Source organism: Rhinolophus sinicus, chromosome 3 (assembly GCF_057876585.1).
Source record: "Rhinolophus sinicus isolate RSI-liver-muscle chromosome 3, RSI-T2T, whole genome shotgun sequence".
Classification (NCBI taxonomy): Eukaryota; Metazoa; Chordata; class Mammalia; order Chiroptera; family Rhinolophidae; genus Rhinolophus; species Rhinolophus sinicus.
The window spans coordinates 154008765-154029119 of NC_142503.1; the positions used below are offsets into that span (position 1 = coordinate 154008765).

At 32.3% G+C, this 20355-nt stretch overlaps 1 protein-coding gene across 5 annotated transcripts in view; it reads right to left on the reverse strand.

Annotated features, from left to right (window-relative positions):
* The window catches only part of VPS13C (vacuolar protein sorting 13 homolog C), a 170011-nt gene that overhangs the window by 127525 nt on the left and 22131 nt on the right, over positions 1-20355 (reverse strand). For 3 of the 5 annotated variants that reach the window (XR_016020863.1, XM_088797257.1, XM_088797259.1), the window contains exons 6-13: positions 17353-17415; positions 8642-8707; positions 8228-8337; positions 7038-7097; positions 4344-4403; positions 3431-3511; positions 2521-2578; positions 875-1002 (exon numbers count right to left, since the gene is read on the reverse strand). Coding sequence is in view for 4 of the 5 variants with exons in the window: in XM_088797257.1 (XP_088653383.1) it covers positions 875-1002; positions 2521-2578; positions 3431-3511; positions 4344-4403; positions 7038-7097; positions 8228-8337; positions 8642-8707; positions 17353-17415 (626 nt within the window). In the remaining variant the exon portion in view is untranslated. The remainder of the gene's footprint in view (positions 1-874; positions 1003-2520; positions 2579-3430; positions 3512-4343; positions 4404-7037; positions 7098-8227; positions 8338-8641; positions 8708-17352; positions 17416-20355) is intronic. The other 2 variants (XM_088797256.1, XM_088797260.1) reach the window with 1 other exon arrangement.

Below are 20355 nucleotides of genomic sequence, written 5' to 3' on the forward strand. Positions count from 1 at the left end.
CAAATGGAAGAAAACACACACACACGTAACATGACTGTAGGTAGGTAAGATAAAGGAAGGGATAAGTCTAGCTTCTTCCTATTTTGCTTAATGCATTTCTACCTAAGGGATACCATATGGCTGGCTATTCAGCACTTAAAATGTGGATAATCTGAACATAAATGTATTGTAAGTGTAAAGTATACCTCAGGTTTAAGGAAAAAAGAAAAGGATGCAAAATATATTAATTTTTTGATTACATGTTCAAGGGATAGTATTTTGGATATGTTAGGTTAAATAAAATGCTAATAATTTTGTTAATTTCATTTTTTCTTTTTACTTTGCTAATGCAGCTACTAGAAAATTTTAAATTACATATATAACTTGCATTATATTTTTATTAGATTACACTAGACTAAAAGCTCAATTAATTAAATATCCTGTCCTCACTCCCAGTTCTCCAGATGTATTATCCAAACTCTCTGGGCATGTAACCAAACTTGAAAAACAAATGAAAAAAAAAACAAGCTGCCAACATTGCCGCTCTAAAAAACAGGTAAACAATATTTAATATAAGAGTGTCCGCTATTAAAATCTGAGGAAGAAAAAACACATTAAAATCTCCATCACCAACTGGGAATTAAATGGAAATAATGTCATTCACTACAATTTGGTAAGATTCTCTAGCAATAAGGAAAACATTAGATAAAGTAAAACTATTTCTTAAATTTGATATGTATTTCCTTTTTTAAAAATATAGAAAGTGTATTTTTAGGAGTTAAATCTCAATGTAACAAACAAAAAGAACCACCAGAACATTGGAGAAGGAATAATCAAAAAAGACAAAAGCAGTCAAGATTCAAGGCTAATTAAAGTTAGAAATCTCGAAACTTACCTGAGGCTTGGTCAATTCAATGGCAATATTTTGAACTTCTATGTTCCAATCAAGCTTGGGTGTTTTCAGCTCTGTTTCTGCATAAGGATTCATGTAGAGCTTTGCAGAGGCTGATATTGGCTGGAAAACTGACATTACATAGGAAGACATAAGGTATGTTTATGTGTCGAACAACAGTAAATAATTATAAGAACACTGTTACTTTGAAAGAAAAATAATCAAAAATATATTGAAAAAATCACTACCAAAAAATATTTAAGCATCTATTTATCTGCATAATTCTATCAAGCTCAATGGTTAAAGTGGAGTCTCCAAGAAGGAAATTGGAGTCCTATGCTTCTAAGTAAGAAATGTACAAAATACAAACAATCTACTCTTGGTAATTCATACTCTATAAAATTAGACTTTTCTTCCTTGCTACAAAACATTTAATGATTTTATTATTCACTAAAAATACTAATATAGAATATGTACTGTGTACACCTGAAACTAATATAATATTTGTATGTTAGCTATATTTTAATAAAAATCTTTTTTAAAATACTAATAAAATGTAGGAAACAAAATTTGATTAATTTCTGCCTTATTTAATCACAGGTAAAATTTAGGAACAGAACCATGAATGAAATTCATAATATCCCCCAAAAAATTACTTACTACTTTATACTTCTCCAAATGATCGTTACATATATAATCTTACAATAAACTAAATAAAATATTCTTGAAGTTGAGATGTAGCAAGTAAAGGTATATTAGGGAAGATAACAGGGCAAAGTAAAGAAATAAATTTTAACTATGAATAGTATTAATATTATATAAATTGTGATACCATATAGTAGAACATGCCTAATAATGAAGATGTAGATTTTTCTGAATTAGTTTTTCATGAATGAAAATACTTTCACAAATTATAATCATATGAAAACCTTGTCGTCATTAAATAAAGAGGCCTACAAATATAAACAGAAAGTGCAAACTCTCATATAATAGCAATTAGCTATAAAAGAATCTTTAAAAAACAATAGTAAATCAGAGTAGTATGGAATACAGAAGACCATAGCACGAAATTTGAAAATGAACATAAAGGGGTATACTAAATATAAACAAAACAATAGCTTCTTTAGAATGAAACAGAAATGGAGAAAACAGATAAGTAAATAAATAAGCAGGCAGCTTTGTTAGAGATGTATTTAAAAATAAATACAGATGAGGCTGCTAAGAAAAGCTCAATTAAAAATAATCTCTAGACTGGTTGGTTTGTCTTAACAGTGCAATAGTACCATGCTAGGGGTGGCCTGAATACCAAGATCTCAGAGAATTAGTTATTAAACAAAGCAAAGAAACAAAACCTAATTCCTAAAACAAAGAAGATTATAACAAGGTAAGTAGAAAACATAGAGGTCAAGGGGCTTAGCTGTTGGGAGTGAACTATAGCCACATTGCCCTTCTCTCTCTTACTCTCAAGCAGTGTATGTGTTATAAACTACTCTTAAATAATTGGTTATAATCCAAATATACTATATCATAAAACTAAGTTATAAAATTAATACTTTCTCTTTGTCAAAGTAACTTTATCAGAAAAAGTGTATTAAAATATTTAATTCCAAGCTTCCTATAACATGAAATAAACTTTCACCATTACTTACTATATTGATGGTTGGGGGGTATATTGCTACTTGTAAGAATTTCACTTTTCAGGCGATCCTAAAGAAAAAATTTGAATTATATGAAAATGAAAAATAAAATGCACACACTACTCAGCTAAACATACAAAAAAAAAAAAAAAAATCCAGTATCATTTCTCTTTGAATTAGTAATCCATTGGGGTAAAAGAAACACTGAGCATCATTTATAGGTATATTTCTTTAGAATAAAATATAGAAGTAGATAATTTTTTTAATTCTAAATATCTAGAAACATTATTACAATGTGTTCCCCTTTAACATTAAAAAATATGTCTACAGAAACATCCATGAAATGGGATCTCAAACACTTTCTAAACAAAAGCAAAATATTTGTTATAATATCTGAGAAATAGACTCTTAGAATTAATTCAGTTTCAAAAATTCAACTCTTCTTCCTTTCTCCTCTAAGTAAATAAACATGACTAAGACTGGTTTAGCACACTGAAGTTTTAAATTACTCTTTCACTGTTCTGGAAATCATTATCACAAATGCTTAAAACATTTGCTAAGGATAGATTCTTTAGGTCTGAAAGGTATGTTTCTTTACAACACGCTTCAAGTAATCATTCTCATATGAAACACCACAATGTAACCAGAATGCTATCAAAACTAGAGTGTAAAAACCCATAAACGCAGTTTCAATTCAACAGTATAGGTTCTCATCTCACTGTCTAGTGAATTATTTCACAAAGATTTTCAAAAACAAAATTGCCTTTTTAAAGACAGAATGGATTCCAAAAACTCTTTCACATTTCTGATTTAATTATATACAATTTCACAAAAGACTGGTATCCTTTCCTCATTAAGGACCGATTATGGTAAACAAATTTAGGGAGTATAGTCATCGCTTTTAGGTATAAACTAAAATTACCAAGATCTGTTCCCTTGATCCCTGGTAAGACATACTGCAGTTTACGTTCCAATAGGCACTAAGGCTATCAAGTCGTATAAGCTATAAAAGAAAAATAAAAGAGGTCAAGCAACTAACACCCTGAAATTATGAATCAATATTAAAAATTATTCTCATGTTCAGTATCCCAAAATTATCCAATTGCCATTCTGAACTTTTAAAGGAAAGAAAATAATGCAAAAATAGAGGAAAATATATGCATATTATTCACAGACTTTATTATTAATCTATCATTTGCTAAATTGTGCTTCCAGGGATACTATTACTAAGGGGATTCATTCATTCATTCAACTATTATTTATCATTATTTGCTAACAGACCCTATAAATGTTCTGCTAAATAAGAAAGACATGATTCCTCCAGTGGATATGAATGGCTGTTTTGAGGGAGGGCTGAAGGAAAAGGATTCTATAATCAAAAAGTTGGGGAAAGCTATATACTAAATGTTCCTCTTGAATATTCACAATGTTTATTAGCATGTTTAAAGTATTGTGAAGTCCTGCAGTTTAAAACAAAATGAAACATACTTGTTTAACTATGTATGGCTTAATACTTTAGTCAGCAATCTTACTTGAGAAGAGAATATTTTTTTTCTACAAATCTAACAAAGCTTAATTACTTAATGCTCCATAAAATACAATCTGGGATCTATTAATTTTATTCAGTTTCTTTATATGCTAGGTGAAGAACCTAAATCTCAAAATAGGTAAATGGTGATAGAAGGTCACATCGTAAGCAGCAGTGCCAAAACTATAGCCTAATCATTTAACACACACTCCAACGGCACATTTGCTCCATCTAGGTTTCTTCAAGAAAATACATAAAGTGTTTGAACCTAAGAAAATAACGAGAAATTTTTTATCTAGTCTAATACCTTGTATATAATTTTTTCAGTTTCATTTAATATGCATGGAGTCCAGTGTTCATTTGTAGTCTAAAAGAAAAAAAGAATAACTGTGAAATTAAGTATATGTATCACAAAATAGTACTCTAATATTTGTAAACTGTAACAACTCAGGAAGAAAAGACATTTAGCTAATGTTGGCAATCTGTTTCTTTATATATCAATATGACAAAATCAAAGGAACAGTGAAAATAGAATTGAGGAGTTTCTAATTTAACTGAGTTCATTGATTCAGAAAATAATTATTGAGCTATTATATGTCCAAACTGTAAAAGGAATTGAGTACGAATTAAAACAGAAAGCTAGCCTATAAGCTACTGAAGAAGATCCACATTCTTTTAAAAATCAAATAAATAATTATTGCAAAGTAGGAAGAAAACCAGGAGAATATGGAAATCACAACATGACCATGTTTCTAGAATATCAGCACGGTCAGCAATGCCAAATGCTTCCATTAAAAAAACTAAATTAAACTTATTTAGCACCAGGGTGTTAGTGATGAATTCGTTAAGAACAGTCCAGAGGAGTAGTAGAGTCAGAGTACAGCGGGTAGGGAGCAACAGGAGGTGGGGAAATAAAGAAAACAAAGATAGAAAATTATCTCAACAAGCTTCGTTAGAAAGAAGAGAAAGAGAAGGCAGGTAGGCAGATGGAGCCAGTGGGGAGGAAGAAGATTAAGGAGAGACCTGTTACTTTTGTTGTAAAGGAGACACTTGAATGTGTTTAAATACTTACAAGGAAGAGTTACGGGTGGGGAAGAAATGGAAGGGAGGAGTTGAAGATTTAGGAAAGAGAAGGAAATTGATGGAAAAAAAGAAGAAAGATGGAAAGGAAGGGAGGAAGAGAGAGAGAAGGGGGAAAAGGCTCCTGAGGACGTGGGGGAGGATAGGATCAGATTAAACGTGGGAAGATTACCTTGGATATAGAGTTCGATTATAATTGGAAAGATGGAAGAAAGGAATGACACAGACACAAAAAGAGGTAAGTTTGCTTTTGTTACAATGGGCAATATAGTAGCTGAAGCAGGAAATAATTGAGCCAGTTAATGTGTCAAATGCTTTACACAAACTATCTCATTTAATCATCACAAAAGCACTAAAATATAGGCACTATATTTTATCAGTACTGTATTTTATTTTGCATCAATGAATGAATAAGTGTTAGGTAGAAGACGACCAACATAGTAACCAACATGTCACAGGTGTGCTTTGATAAAATATAATGGGAAGCATGAAAGAAGGAATGATAAATTCTAAGAAGGAAGTAAAAAAGCTATGAAACAGACAAAGTTATATCTCACGCAAATATTAAAACCAGGCAGACAAAGGGAAGAGAGTAACACAGACAAAGAAAACAGTGTGAGGAGTCTAAGCAAAGATACAGAGAATCAAACAGCACACACCAAGGACGCTATGCATCATTCTTATGCACCGGGATGCATACGACTGTTATCAATCAATGGCAGGTATTTGACTATTTTGTTTTTTTGTTTTGTCTTCTAGAAGTTCAGCATTAAATCCAGTGCTCACTTATGACTGATGTTAGTCTAAAACTTCTAGAACAAGTATCTCTCTACCTTTCAGAACAGAGACAGATTCTGGTCTCTTTAAAGATGTTATTATATATCTCTTTATCGAAAGTTACTTCAAATTCATTTTGGAAACATGCAGAGGGATAAACAGTATATTAAACACTAGCTTCCTGATTCCCTTTCTTCTGTTTCTCTAGCTCTTTTTTCTTCAATGTTTCTGCTTTGGTCTTCAATTCAGTGTATAGCTCTACTTCTCTGTATGCCTGTATCTTTCTCTTTTTTTTTTTAAATTAAAGTTTATTGAGGTGACAATTGTTAGTAAAGTTACATAGATTTCAGGTGTACAATTCTGTATTACATCATCTATAAATCCCATTGTGTGTTCACCACCCAGATTCTCCTTCCATCACCATATATTTGATGCCTATATCATTCTTAAGGCCTCCACGTAAACATGTCCTTTTTCTGTTTCTCTGGCAGTCCACTTCTCTTTCATTTTTTTTTCCTCTTCTTTACCTACTAAGGCCCTATCCGTATAACTAATCATAAGGCAAACATGTACCAAGTATGACTCAATGTTCACTGTCCTTAACTTTAAAATATGTTTCCTACCACTTAGTTGTCCATAACAGGAAAAAAAAAGTCTAACCTGGATACACACACTCTCTATCCTTAAAAACCTTTAAGAAAAAAACCAAATGGCACTATAAAATACTTGATCAAAATAAATTATCTCATATACATACCAGTATGATACACACACGTACATATAAACATACACATAAGTATCAAGTATTTGGAAATTCCATCTACCTAAGCAAGGATGAGAAAATGATCTATAGAAATTTATCTTCCTCTACTTTCCCACATATTTAAGAGATAGCTTTTAATTATTTCAAAATGTTTTATATTGATATTTTGATATTTGTTAAATTCAAAGACAAATCAAAATAATTAGAGAATGTAATAATGGCATCACTAAAAATTTTGAACTTCTAGAAAAGCTGTAGAAAGATTATACATAAAAATAAAATAGCTATGTATAGCAATAGTTGATTTTAGGCAATTCACCCTGTGACTTGGGAATAGTATTTCACAAGTTCCACAAATATTTTAAATAAGTCCAACATTACCAATAGACTAAGCTCTCCCAGTGAGACACCAAATGAAAGAGGCCGCTTTGGATCAGTGACCTATCAAAGAAAAAAAGATGACATTAAAGTAGACTGATGGTGAGGGTGAATCTATACTCCACTCTTTACAGTAGGCAAAATAGGGCAATTAGTTTACAAATAAGTCACACAACCCAAATGGATTTGTGGAAAAGAAAGGAGATATGTTGAGTAGATTTTATTTTCCTAAGTTTGTTTTAACAAGGGCACTGATAGGTTAGGATTTTTAGACATTTGTTTAAAAAAAAAAAATTCAGTTTAAAGACTACATGAAACCAAAAGATAAGTCATTATACAATAGAGATGGTATACGTTAGAAAAACAATAAGTGTGTCTTACTGAACACTGTACACAAAAAACTTACCAGGAAAGGAAAATAAATTCTATATATGTCAGTATTGCTTCAATTCAATACAAATTTAAAACAAATTAAAAACAAAAAAGAATGCAAACTCAGTTTTAGACAAGACAGAATAACATTTCTAATTTCTTAGGAAAATGAAAAAATTCAAGACTTCTTACATGTTTCAAACTTTAAAAGAAAGCAATACATAATAAATTCAAAAAATTAGTTACATTTTAACTAAAATTAATAAAATCAGTAAAACAGTTCTTAATCAACTAATATTAAACTTTTGGTTATAAATGAAGTTCAGTTTTTAAATCAATTGTTGCACATGTATATGTGTAATTATAGGTATTCAATCTAACTATGGAACATAAGGAGCATGGGACTAGCAGTCAAGTAAGGGGTTTTAGTCCCCTCTCTTACCACCATAATTGATTATTTTGTCACCTCTTGGAGTAATTTTTTTTGTCAGGATAAAAAGAAAATTAGTCTCTTAAAGTTATAATAGTATAAATTTTGCATTAAGCAAAATTCAAAATAAATATGGAAGACAATCTGAACATTTCTTAAATTAGCTTTAGAAGGGAGCATATGGTGGTTTTATGATATATTTACACTCATAAATGCCCCAAGAAAAAAGCCTAACATAAGAAAGGAAAAATGGTAGCATACGCATCAGAAAAAAAAAATCAATCTTCAATTTAAAACAGGGTATAGATAATCCATATATAGACAGATCAAAAATCAATAAAAAAATACACATTTAATCACTAATGTAACTGAGTAACCTAAAATTACTTACATCATCTTCATATTTAATGTGAATGTCTGTGATTTTTACTTGTACATTTTTAATTACTTGAGTTGCCAATTTTTCAAAAAATGTGTCCTTTTTGTCTTCTTTTGGTTTATCTATAAAAAATAGAAAAATACAAGCTCAACAGTTACAATTCTCACAAACTTCATAATCAATGACCAAAGGATAGCTAGGGTGCCAACGACCAAAGGATAGATAGGTTGCCACTCAATGGAAGTTATAGGCTTTTGTAATGTCCTTGTTTTATTTTAGATTTATTTTAGATTTTAATATGTATTTCCAACTTAAAACTTACTTTTGAAATTACATTGTAATCTAACATTCATGTTACCTTTGAAGACAGAAATCAAGTGGCAATGTGTACAAATAACACATGGTATAAAAACTATTTTTACCTACCTTTGGAGCGATCATGACCTTTAAAAGGTTTCTTAAAATGTTTTTTGTGCTTTTTACGCTTACGTCCTTCTCAGTGGAAGCATTTTAGTGGGAAAAGGATAAAATCCAAGTTAGCAGACCAGAGGACAGAAAAGAAAGCAAGAGAATTCTTCCTGACAGCAAATATAGGTATAATTCACCTTACTTTATTCTAAGCTGACCTGTTATTTCAGTATAAACAGAAATTCACAAACCTTCTTTACATTCTTCAATCTAGAATAACCTTTAATCTAGAAAATAACTTGGTAGGTACAATTATACAAAAATTGGGCAAAATATCCATACACAATGGCCTTTATAATATTTATGAATTTTCACAACACAAAGTTTCATTTTAATTTCAGTATTACCAAAATATTGGAAATGTAACAATGACAGAATATAAAACTTTAAGATAAATGTTTTGATAAACATTTATGTGGTTAGGGACATAGAAATACAAGTGAAATGAATGGGTAGGTTGCCAACGATAACGTCCTCTGAATGACACAACTCACAAGAAAAGTCCTTTAATGACTTAAGGATGTAAAGAATACAAAAAGAGCATAAAATGTACATTGAACTATACATTGAAAACGTGTTAATAATTTCTTTAACAGCTCATCTTCTTTTGACACTCCCTCAATTTACAGCATTAACCAACACCTATCTTACCCAAATTACAAATGTTTACATTCAACTACATATCAACTCTGGTCTGTACTCTTGAGGCAGGGTTTCCCCTGCCACTACTCTCCACTCTACGCCTACTAAAAATCCTTCTATACTACTACCAAACTGATATCTCGTAAAATACTATACACAGCCTGTTAATCTCCTGCTCAAAATTCTTTCAAAGTGATGTTGAGCATCTTTTCATATATCTAGTGGCCATATATATGTCCCCTAGAGAAATGTCTATTCAGGTCCTCTGCCCATTTTTTTAATTGGATTGTTTGGTTTTTTTGTTGTTGAGTTGTATGAGTTCCTTATATATTTTGGACATTAGCCCCTTTTTCGGATGCATTGTTTGCAAACATCTTCTCCCATTCAGTTGGTTGCCTCTTTATTTTGTCAATGGTTTCTTTTGCTATGCAGAAGATTTTTAGTTTGACATTAGGTTGGTGAAAAAGTAATTGCGGTTTTTGCAATTAACCTTTTAAACTGCAATTACTTTTGCACCAACCTATACATACAGATGGCCAATAAACACATGAAAAGATGCTCAACATCACTAATCATCAGAGAAATGCAAATAAATATCACAATGAGATATCACCTCATACCAGTTAGAATGGCTATCATCAACAAGACAAATAATAGCAAGTGTTGGAGAGGCTGTGGAGAAAAAGGAACCCTCATACACTGTTGGTGGGAATGAAGACTGGTGCAACCACGATGAATGAAAGGCAGTGTGGAGGTTCCTCAAAAAAGTAAGACTAGAATTATCATATGACCCAGCAATCCCTGGTCTGGGTACATATCCAAAAAATCTGAAAACATTTATCCGCAAAGATAAACATGCTCCAATGTTCACTGCAGCTTTATTTATGGTGACCAAGACATGGAAATAACCAAAGTGTCCTTCGATAGATGAATGGATAAAGAAGATACGGATATAAATATACACAATGGAATACTATTCTGCCATAAGATGAAATAGTGTCATTTGCAACAACATGGATGGATCTTGAGATTATTATGCTAAGCAAAGTAAGTCAGACAGAAAAAGTCGAAAACCATATGATTTCACTGATATGTGAGATATGAAACTGAAAGCAACAAAGGAACAAGACAAAGAAACAAAAATTCATAAACACAGTCAATAGTTTAGAGGTTACCAGAGGTTAACGGAGGAGAGGGGTAGTAGGTGAGGATAAACGGGGTCAAATATATGGTGATGGAAGGAGAACTGACTCCGGGTGGTGAACACACAATGTGATATATAGATGATGTATTACAGAATTGTGCACCTGAAACCTATGTAACTTTACTAACCACTGTTACCCCAATAAACTTTGATTAAAAAATTCTTTCAAAGGTCCTCTGCAGCCTTCCAAATAAAACAAAAAATGTTTGCATGACACAAAGGTCCTTTCATGATCTGATTTTGCACTTGTCTTTTGTACTTGATATTTCAGAAATAGTATTTATACTTTCCAAGACAAGATAAAACTTTCTAATGCCTAGTGCCTCTGCAGTGTCATTCTCTGAACTTGGGTTGCCCTCCCAGATGTTTCTCACCAGGCAAACTCCTAGGAGACTTCCAAATTTCAGGTCCAGCAATACTGCCTATGTGAAGCTTTCTTTAACTATTCCAAGAAGCTCCAGGTGATTTGACCCTGCACCAGACTTCCATTAAGTAGTGATTACACTTTATTTGAAGTGTTTGCACAAATGTCTTGCCACAAGGCAGGAGTCTTCATTAGGACAGGAATTATCCTAATATCTGTTCAAATGAATCAAAAAATGCACATCTGAACATTATAATAAAATATAAGCCCACTTAACGTTATATATATTTGGGAGAACATACATGAAATTTAGCTTGAAATCTTTCATTTGTTCTTCCTTGATATTTTAAAGCAAATTGCCATTTTTATAATTGCCATTAAAAAACTAAGAACCAGGGCCGGCCCGGTGGCTCAGGCGGTTAGAGCTCCGTGCTCCTAACTCCAAAGGCTGCCGGTTCGATTCCCACATGGGCCAGTGGGCTCTCAACCACAAGGTTGCCAGTTCAATTCCTCGAGTCCCGCAAGGGATGGTGGGCTCTGCCCCCTGCAACTAAGATTGAACACAGCACCTTGAGCTGAGCTGCCTCCCGGATGGCTCAGTTGTTGGTTGGAGCACGGGCTCTCAACCACAAGGTTGCCGGTTCAACTCCCGCAAGGGATGGTGGGCTGTGCCCCCTGCAACTAGCAATGGCAACTGGACCTGGAGCTGAGCTGTGCCCTCCACAACTAAGACTGAAAGAACAACAACTTGAAGCTGAACAGAACCCTCCACAACTAAGATTGAAAGGAAAACAACTTGACTTGGAGAAAAGTCCTGGAAGTGCACGCTGTTCCCCCAATAAAGTCCTGTTCCCCTTCCCCCATAAAAAATCTTTAAAAAAAAAAAAAAAAAAAAAAAAACTAAGAACCAAATCCTGGATTACAAGAATAAAACCCTGAGTTTCAATAAAATTAAAACATTTAATAAATATATAACAGAATCTGGACTTCGCTATTATCAGTATTTCTTGCTATAGTAATAGTCCCTGAATCTTTTTCATTCATAAATGAAACGTTTAGAAAAAGACTGAGTTCTCAAAGAAATACCATTTGAAAAGAAACAAGAAAGCCAGAGTAGCCCTGAAAACCATCCCACTTGGCTAGAACAGCTTTCAGAGACAGAGGTTCAGGTGACTGGGTTTAGATTCTACCATAACTCACTCTTCTTATCTGACCTCCTATTATATTTCTGATTTCAAATCTCTTCAAAGGCCGTGTTCTGCCTTTGACCTCAATTTTAGAAGCACGACATTGAAACCTCTCCAAATAGTTTCTAAATCTAATCTGAGTGCTATATAATCTGATGAATAATAAATTGATTCTCAATCATGCTCTAAAGTAGTTCTCAGATATTTTGGTCTCAGAGCCCTTTACACATGTAAAATTTGAGAACCTTTAAGATCTTTTTATTGATGTGGATTATAGCTATAGCTTTTTCCCATATCAGAAATCAAAATAAAGAATTTTTTAAAATATTTATTAACTCCTTTAAAAGAAACATTATATGACATTATAGATAACATATATTTATGAAAAACAACTATATTTTCCAAACAAGTGTGAGAAGAATGACACAGTTTTACATTCTTACAAATCTCTTTAATGTCTGACTTAGAAAACAGCTAGATTTGCACATCTGCTTCTGCCTTTGATCTGTTGAGACATGCTGCTTAGATTGAAGCATATGAAGAAAATCTGAACTGTATATATGTAGTAGTAAACGGGAGAAACATCTTTTCATGTAATTATGAACACTACATCCAAACTCACCAAGTAGTAGTTTCTTAAAGGTTAGTTTCACCTTAAAATCTGAAACTCTATGAATAAATTTTTCATCCAAATGAAAATTAATTGGTATACTTTACACTTTAAATGGACTATGACACACAACTGATTTGTTATACTGCATTGGTAATATGAAAATATTGCTTCATTAAATTATGCAGATCTTCCAGATATTGAGTCATTTCATTATTTAGTATCAAAAGTCACACTTGTTAGTATCACTACCAATCTCATCACAAAAGATTTTAAGTACCAGGAAGCGGTCAAGCTCAAGGTGGTAAGGACAGGTTTCCCAAAATTCTAATTTTTGATCAAAAGCTTAAATCTTATCATGGCAAGAAACACTGTCAGTTGTTTTCCATGAAGTTGTTTTGTTGAAATATCTATCAAACACCCAAATCTGAATACTCTGTCAGTCATTTTTTTCAAATAAAATGGTTTCCCATGAAAAAAAGCAACTAGTTCAGCTGGCAATACAAACAACTACACAAGTATTTTTCCTTGAGACAATTATCCTACTTCTATGCACATAAGTGCTTTATGCATACTTCCTCTTTTGTCACAAGAAATATTAAAAAGTCACATATACGCAAGAGCTGAAATTCATTAAAATTTTCCTACTTCATCAAGGACTTTTGTAAGTAAAATTTGTGCTTTTTAAATTAAATTTAATTTTGTTTTTTATTGCAAGTGCACAGTAGTGAACAATACAATATCTCCTACCATGTTTCGCCGAAAATAAGACTTAGCCAGACCATCAGCTCTAATGTGTCTTTCAGAGCAAAAATTAATTATATTAATATAATATAATTAGTATTATATTATATTATATTATATAAGACCGGGTATTATATTACATTATATAAGACCGAGAATTACATTATATTATATTATATTATATTATATTATATTATATTATATTATATTATATTATATTATATTATATTATATTATATTATACCTGGCATTATATTATATTATATGACCCAGTCTTATATTATTTTAAAATAAGACCAGGTCTTATACTAATTTTTGCTCCAAAAGACGCATTAGAGCTGATGGTTCAGCTAAGTCTTATTTTCAGGGAAACACAGTAGTACAGTTTGGTGCCACTGCGTTGATTCATGCCGAGGCAGCCAGCAATTTTACATAACATTTCTTTTGCACCATCAGCACCAATGTCAACACTGTGAAAAACCAATAATGTCTTAGTATTATTATAAAAATAGTTCTGACTTTTTGAGAACTATGGCTCTAGAATAATTTTTAAAATGACATCAAATGAGGAAGGAATATACACTTAGAAAGTAAAAAAAATGAAAGGATCATAAAGTATACATTAAGTTCTAACCCACTGAATGAAGATATCATCAACAAAATTAACTATTCTCATTTCAGAATCCTCAATACTCTAGGTCTAGTTTTTTCACCCAGGCCGATGTACCTTTTTTGAAAAAAACAGGAAACTCTGAATCAATTAGGTTTTCCTTTATAGCGACCTATTTTTCTTTTTTTTAACAATATTGCCCAATGACTTTGTTATATACAGAGGGTGTCAAAAAAATGTACACACATTTTAAGAAAGAGAAAAACTGTATTAACATATACCGATAACAAAAGATCAATACATTGTATGTATACATTTTATATGTATACATTGTATACAATACATTGTATATGTATACCGATAACAAAAGATCAATACATTGTATGTATACATTTTATTATCACCCCCCCATATTTAAATGGGCCACTGGAATTCATTTGTATCTTGAAGGTACGTTACTCCTAGAGGATCAGATAACACTGCTCCTGGCAGACTACAGAAAGCTGGTTCAATTATAACCAACAGAATTGGATGGTATAAGTATCTCCATGCTGAAACATACGATCTTCCAAGACTAAATCATGAAGAAATAGAAATTCTTAAAATACCAATTATTAGTAAGGAGACTGAATCCGTAATCATAAAATTCCCAACAAGCAGAAGTCCAGGACGAGAAAGCTTTACTGGTGAATTCTACCGAATTATCAAAAAAGATTTAATACCTATCTTGAACTCTTTAAAAAAGGGGAAGAAGATATTACACACCCAACATTTCACAAAGTCAGTGTTACCCTAATACCAAAACCAGACAAAGACACCACCAAAAAGAGAAAATTACAGACTAATATCCCTGATGAACACAAATGCAAAAATCCTCAACAAAATATTAACAAACCACATTCAACAATACATTAAAAGGATAATACACCCACGATCAAGTGCGATTTATTCCAGGCATGAAAGGATGATTCAATATCCTTACAGCAATACACATCTTACATCACATTAACAAAATGAAGGATAAAAATCACATGATCATTTCAATAGATGCAGAAAAAGCATGACAAAATTCCACACCTATTTATGATAAAAACCTCAATAAACTGAGTATAGACAGAATGTACCTTAACATAATAAAGGCCATATGTGACAAGCCCACAGCTAACATCACACTCAATAATGAAAAGCTGAAAGCTTTTCCCTTAAGATCAGGAAGAAGACAAGGATGCCCACTCTTCCACTTTTATTCAACATAGTATTGAAAGTCCTAGCCAGAACAAGCAGGCAAAATAAAGAAAATAAAAGGCATCCATAAAAACAAACTAAAATTTGTATGGAACTACTAAAGATCCCAAACAGCCAAAACAGTCTTGTGGAAGAAGAACAAAGCTGAAAGCATCATACTCCCTGATTTAAAACCGTATTACAAAACTATAATAACAAAATAGTATGGTATTGGCATAAAAACAGACACATAGATCAATGGGACAAACTACAGATCCCAGAAATAAACCCATGCATATGTGGTCAATTAATTTACAAGGAAGGCAAGAATATACAACGGAAAAAGGACAGTCTCTTCAATATATAGTGTTGGAAAAACTGGACAGCCACATGCCAAAAAAAATGAAACCAGACCACTGTCTTACACCATACACAAAAATTAATTCAAAATGACTTAAATGTCAGACAGGAGAAAACACAGGTGGTAAGTTCCTTGACATCATCACTCTTGGTGATGTTTTTTTGGATCTGATTCCAAATACAATAGCAATATGAGCAAAAATAAAGAAATGGGACTATATTAAATCAAAAAGCTTCTGCACAGCAAAGAAAACCACCATCAAAATAAAAAGGCAACTTACTAAATGGAAGAAGATACTTACAAATCATATACAAATCTGATAAGGGGTTAATATCCAAAATATATAAAGAACTCATACAGCTCAATAACAAAAAAATAATCTGATTAAAAAATGAGCAGAGGATCTGAATAGATATTTTTCCAAAGAAGACACGCAGATGGCCAAAAGGCGTATGCAAAAATGCTCAATATCACTAATCATCAGGAAAATGCAAAGCAAAACCATAATGAGATATCACCTCACACATGTCATAATGGCTATTATCAAAAGTACAAGAAATAACAAGTGTTGGTAAGGATGCAGATAAAAGGGAACCCTTATGCACAGTAGGTGGGAAGGTAAATTGGTGCAGCCACTACGGAAAACAGTATGGAGGTTCCTCACAAAATTAAAAATAGAATATCATATGACCCAGCAATTCCACTTCTAGATATTTATCTGAACAAAAAAAAATGAAAACACTAATTTGAAGAGATATGTGCACCCCTATGTTCATTGCAGCATTATTTACAATGGCCAAAATATAGGAATAACCTCAATGTCCATCAATGGATCAATGGATAAAGAAGATGTGGTATATACACACAATGGGACACTACTCAGCCATGAAAAAGGATGAAATCTTGCCATTTTCAACAACATGGATGGACCTTGAAGGTATTTTGCTAAGTGAAAGAAGTCAGACAGAAAAAGACAAATACAATATGATTTCACTTATAGGTGGAATCTAAAATAAAAATAAAAGAACAAACAAATCTCACAGATACAGAGAACATAATAATGGATACCAGAGGGGAGGGACTTTGGGGGTGTGAAATGCGTGAAAGGGATCAAGAGGTACAAACTTCCAGATATAAAATAAATAAGTCATAGGGATGTAATGTACATGGTGATTACAGTCAATAGTATTATATAGCAAATTTGAAAGTTGCTAAGAAAGTACATCTTAAATGTTCTCTTCACAAGAAAAATAAAATTTTTGTAACTTCCTGTGGTGAGAGATGGTGGCTGGACTTACTATGGTGATAACTCTGCAGTGTGTAATGCAGAGGTATCATTATGCTGTACATCTGAAACTAATAGAATGCTGTATGTCAATTATACTTCAATAAAAAATGTCAGGAAATTTTTAAAAACATAAAGTTATCTATGGATCAAATTGTAAGCTTCACAAGGGCAGTGGATCGTATTTGTTTTACCCCATGAACATTCAGCATCCAGCATGGTGCTCGCCACAAGAAGACACTAAGTATTTAGTGAATGAATAAATGGCTGCAGAAGGTAGGGAAAAGGAAGTGATGGTAAAGGAGCAAAACATGAATTACATTTCCATATTTTTTTAAAAGGATGTCACATCATCAAATGGACTCCATTAAAAGCACAAGCATGGATAAGAATACAATTGTTTTACATAGCTGAATATAAATAACCATGCATACCCACCAGGCTTGATGTCCTTGTAAACAAAGCTTTCCAAGCCATACATAAACTCCCCTGAATGTGCACCTGCATCCACACGGCAGCAATAACCAAAATGCAGAGCATTTAAGACTCCTTTAATTTCACATGTAAAATATGTCTAAACTTAATTCAAATAATTCGAAATCACGTAACAGAACAAGTAAAATTCAATGACACCAGAACAATTTATTTCTAAGGAAATATTTAGTGACACCATTTTCATTATTTCAACATACAAACTATACTCATAATATTAAAATAAAAATTCTTCATAATTAAAATCATAACAATAATTTTAAATTAAGCAAGGCAGACAAATATCAATTATGGCTAATGTCCCATTGAATTATTTGACAAATTTTCAAGCACAGCAAAAGTCTGCTGTTTTGGTTCCCTTTTTGACTACCACTTTCCCATTTTCAGAATAAAATATTGCTGTGATACTTACATTAATTTTAGAGTTAACTGAAATCAACTCACCTGTTCATCTGATCTGTTCCCTTTAGATACACTAAATCTCTCCTATTCCTTCTATGATAGCTAGATAGTACCATCTTCCCATTTCCCTCCCCAAATCCAGCCTAGACACCATAGCAAGTTTAACCTTCTTAAAACACAGCTCTCTGATCACATCACTCCCTGGATTTTTAAAGATAGAAAAGGGAAAAGTTACTGACTCTTCCACTAGCTAGATTAAAGTCCATTATTAACAGTTAAATGTATAGGACCTAGAGCCAGACTGCATTCAAATTCTAGCTCTATCATTTGCGACCTGTGTGACATAAGTCATTATTTAACTTGCAGCTTTCTCAGCTATTAAATGGGAAAATAACAGCCCTTATATCACAGAGTTATCACTAATAAATGAGTCAATTCCTATAAAGCACTTTGAAGAGTCACTGGCAAACAGTAAATGCTCAATAAATGTCAGCTATTGTCATTATCATCATCATGGCATTCAAATCTCTTAAAATTAACCTAAATATAGCTTTCCAACTTACCTCTAACTTTCTACCAAACTCCCAAATTCTTAGCTATTCCCCATACATGCTCTATACTTTTCCACCTTCACTGTCCCCTCTAGAATACCATGTGCCTTTCTGCATACTCGTCCTTTAGACCCAGATGAAATATACATCTTCAGCGTCTGCCCTGATCACTGCAGCTAAACATATGTCCATTCTGAACTCCCTTAACCCACTATCTGTACGTCTCCGATGGGACTCAACACTTTCTGTTTATTATTATGCACATGTCTTGTTTTCCCAACTAAAATGTAAGGTTGTTAACAGTAGGATCCAGGGATTTTCTAATATTTGTGTTTCCAACAATGCGTAGAGCAGATTGGTATCAGACTTCTCAAAAGTACCTGCAAGCTAAATGACACTGCCTTCAAAATTCTAATTTCAAACCTAGGATCAGCCAAATCAAACAAGTGTGGACGTAAAATACAAAGACTTTCAGACTTGAAAATATTTTAAAAATTATGTCCAGTACATCCTTTCTTAAAAGCTATTAGATATGCTCCAACAAAACAAAGGAACAAACTAACAAAGAACAAAAGGCAAAGGACCCAGGAAACAATGAATTAAACAAAGAAGAGCGATAAAGACCAGTCTCAGGATGACAACTGTATAGCAAGACAAAAAATAACCAGTTCAATGGGCGATCTCCATGAGAAAAGGGGAACAGGGGAGGGGACCAATAGACAGGTTTGGGCAACTGGAAAATAACACTGATAGTCATATAACAAAGATTTCAAATAGCACATGAAAAGAATTAAACATAAGTTGACATAGAAGACTAAACAAATAAAAAAGAAACATTTACAAACTCAAGAAAAACAAAAGGTTGCATAAGAAAGGAAATATAATCACAGTACATCATTTGACCTATGCAGTGAACAATAACTATAGTCATAGTAATGTAAATTTTGGCTAGTAATTGGCCAAAAATTATGATACAACCACATTATGAGGAGACATGGAGGGGAATTCAGCATGAAGGAAATGGTAAAAGAGGTAAACTCCTCGACTACCATAACAAGAAATCCTAGGTAATGCCTTACATTAATAAATTAAATAATGACAGAATATTAACATTTCCAATGGTTCCCTGTAAGGAGTGGATCTACAGGATAGAGAAGGGTGGAACGGGGGGCTGACATTTTTCATCAGAAGTCTTGCTTGCAAAACTATTTGATTATCAAGTGTGTGTACATATATTACTTTGATAAAATTAACATTTAAAAACAGAATCTATAGCATTTGAGAATCTCTTGGCCTCTCAAGGAATTTAATTTTTTCCTTTATAATTGCTTTTCTAGGGAAATAAACTCTCTACAGCAAAATAAAAGAAGAAAAATATCAAGGAGTTTATTTTTACAATTATGCAAATACTCTAGAAATGAACTCACAGTTATATTTCAATTTTCTATTTCTCCCACATGATGCTGGGTAGCATTCTATCTCATCAAATAAAACAAATTAAGTAAAAATGCTTTTTAAAGCAGGTCAGCTTGAGAATTTTTTTTTCATTTACATCATCTGCTATTTAGAATTAAATCACTTTCTCCTCTCACCTGAGTATCTATACATGTGTGATGGTGCTTTTGTGCTTTTAAAACCAAGAAGTGGGAAAATAGTAAGTCTGAAAAATAAATTATGATAATTAAATAATAACTATTAATTAATGGTGAAATGCAAAGCATCTCATGGGCCAAGGTTGTCTTTTATCATTCACATGAAAAATACCATATCAAGATGTGACCCATATTCATACAACCTAGAAAAAACATTTATATGCCGTCAAGATAATTCATGTATTTCTTGACAATGAAGGAAAAAAAATTTCTATCAACATATTTCCCAATTCCTAAATTCATCTCTTTTATATACTCAATATTTTTCTGACAAATTTAATATAATAATGTTAAAACTAAGTTTCACTTCCTGAATTTTAGTTCTATCCCAACAAAACCTAAAT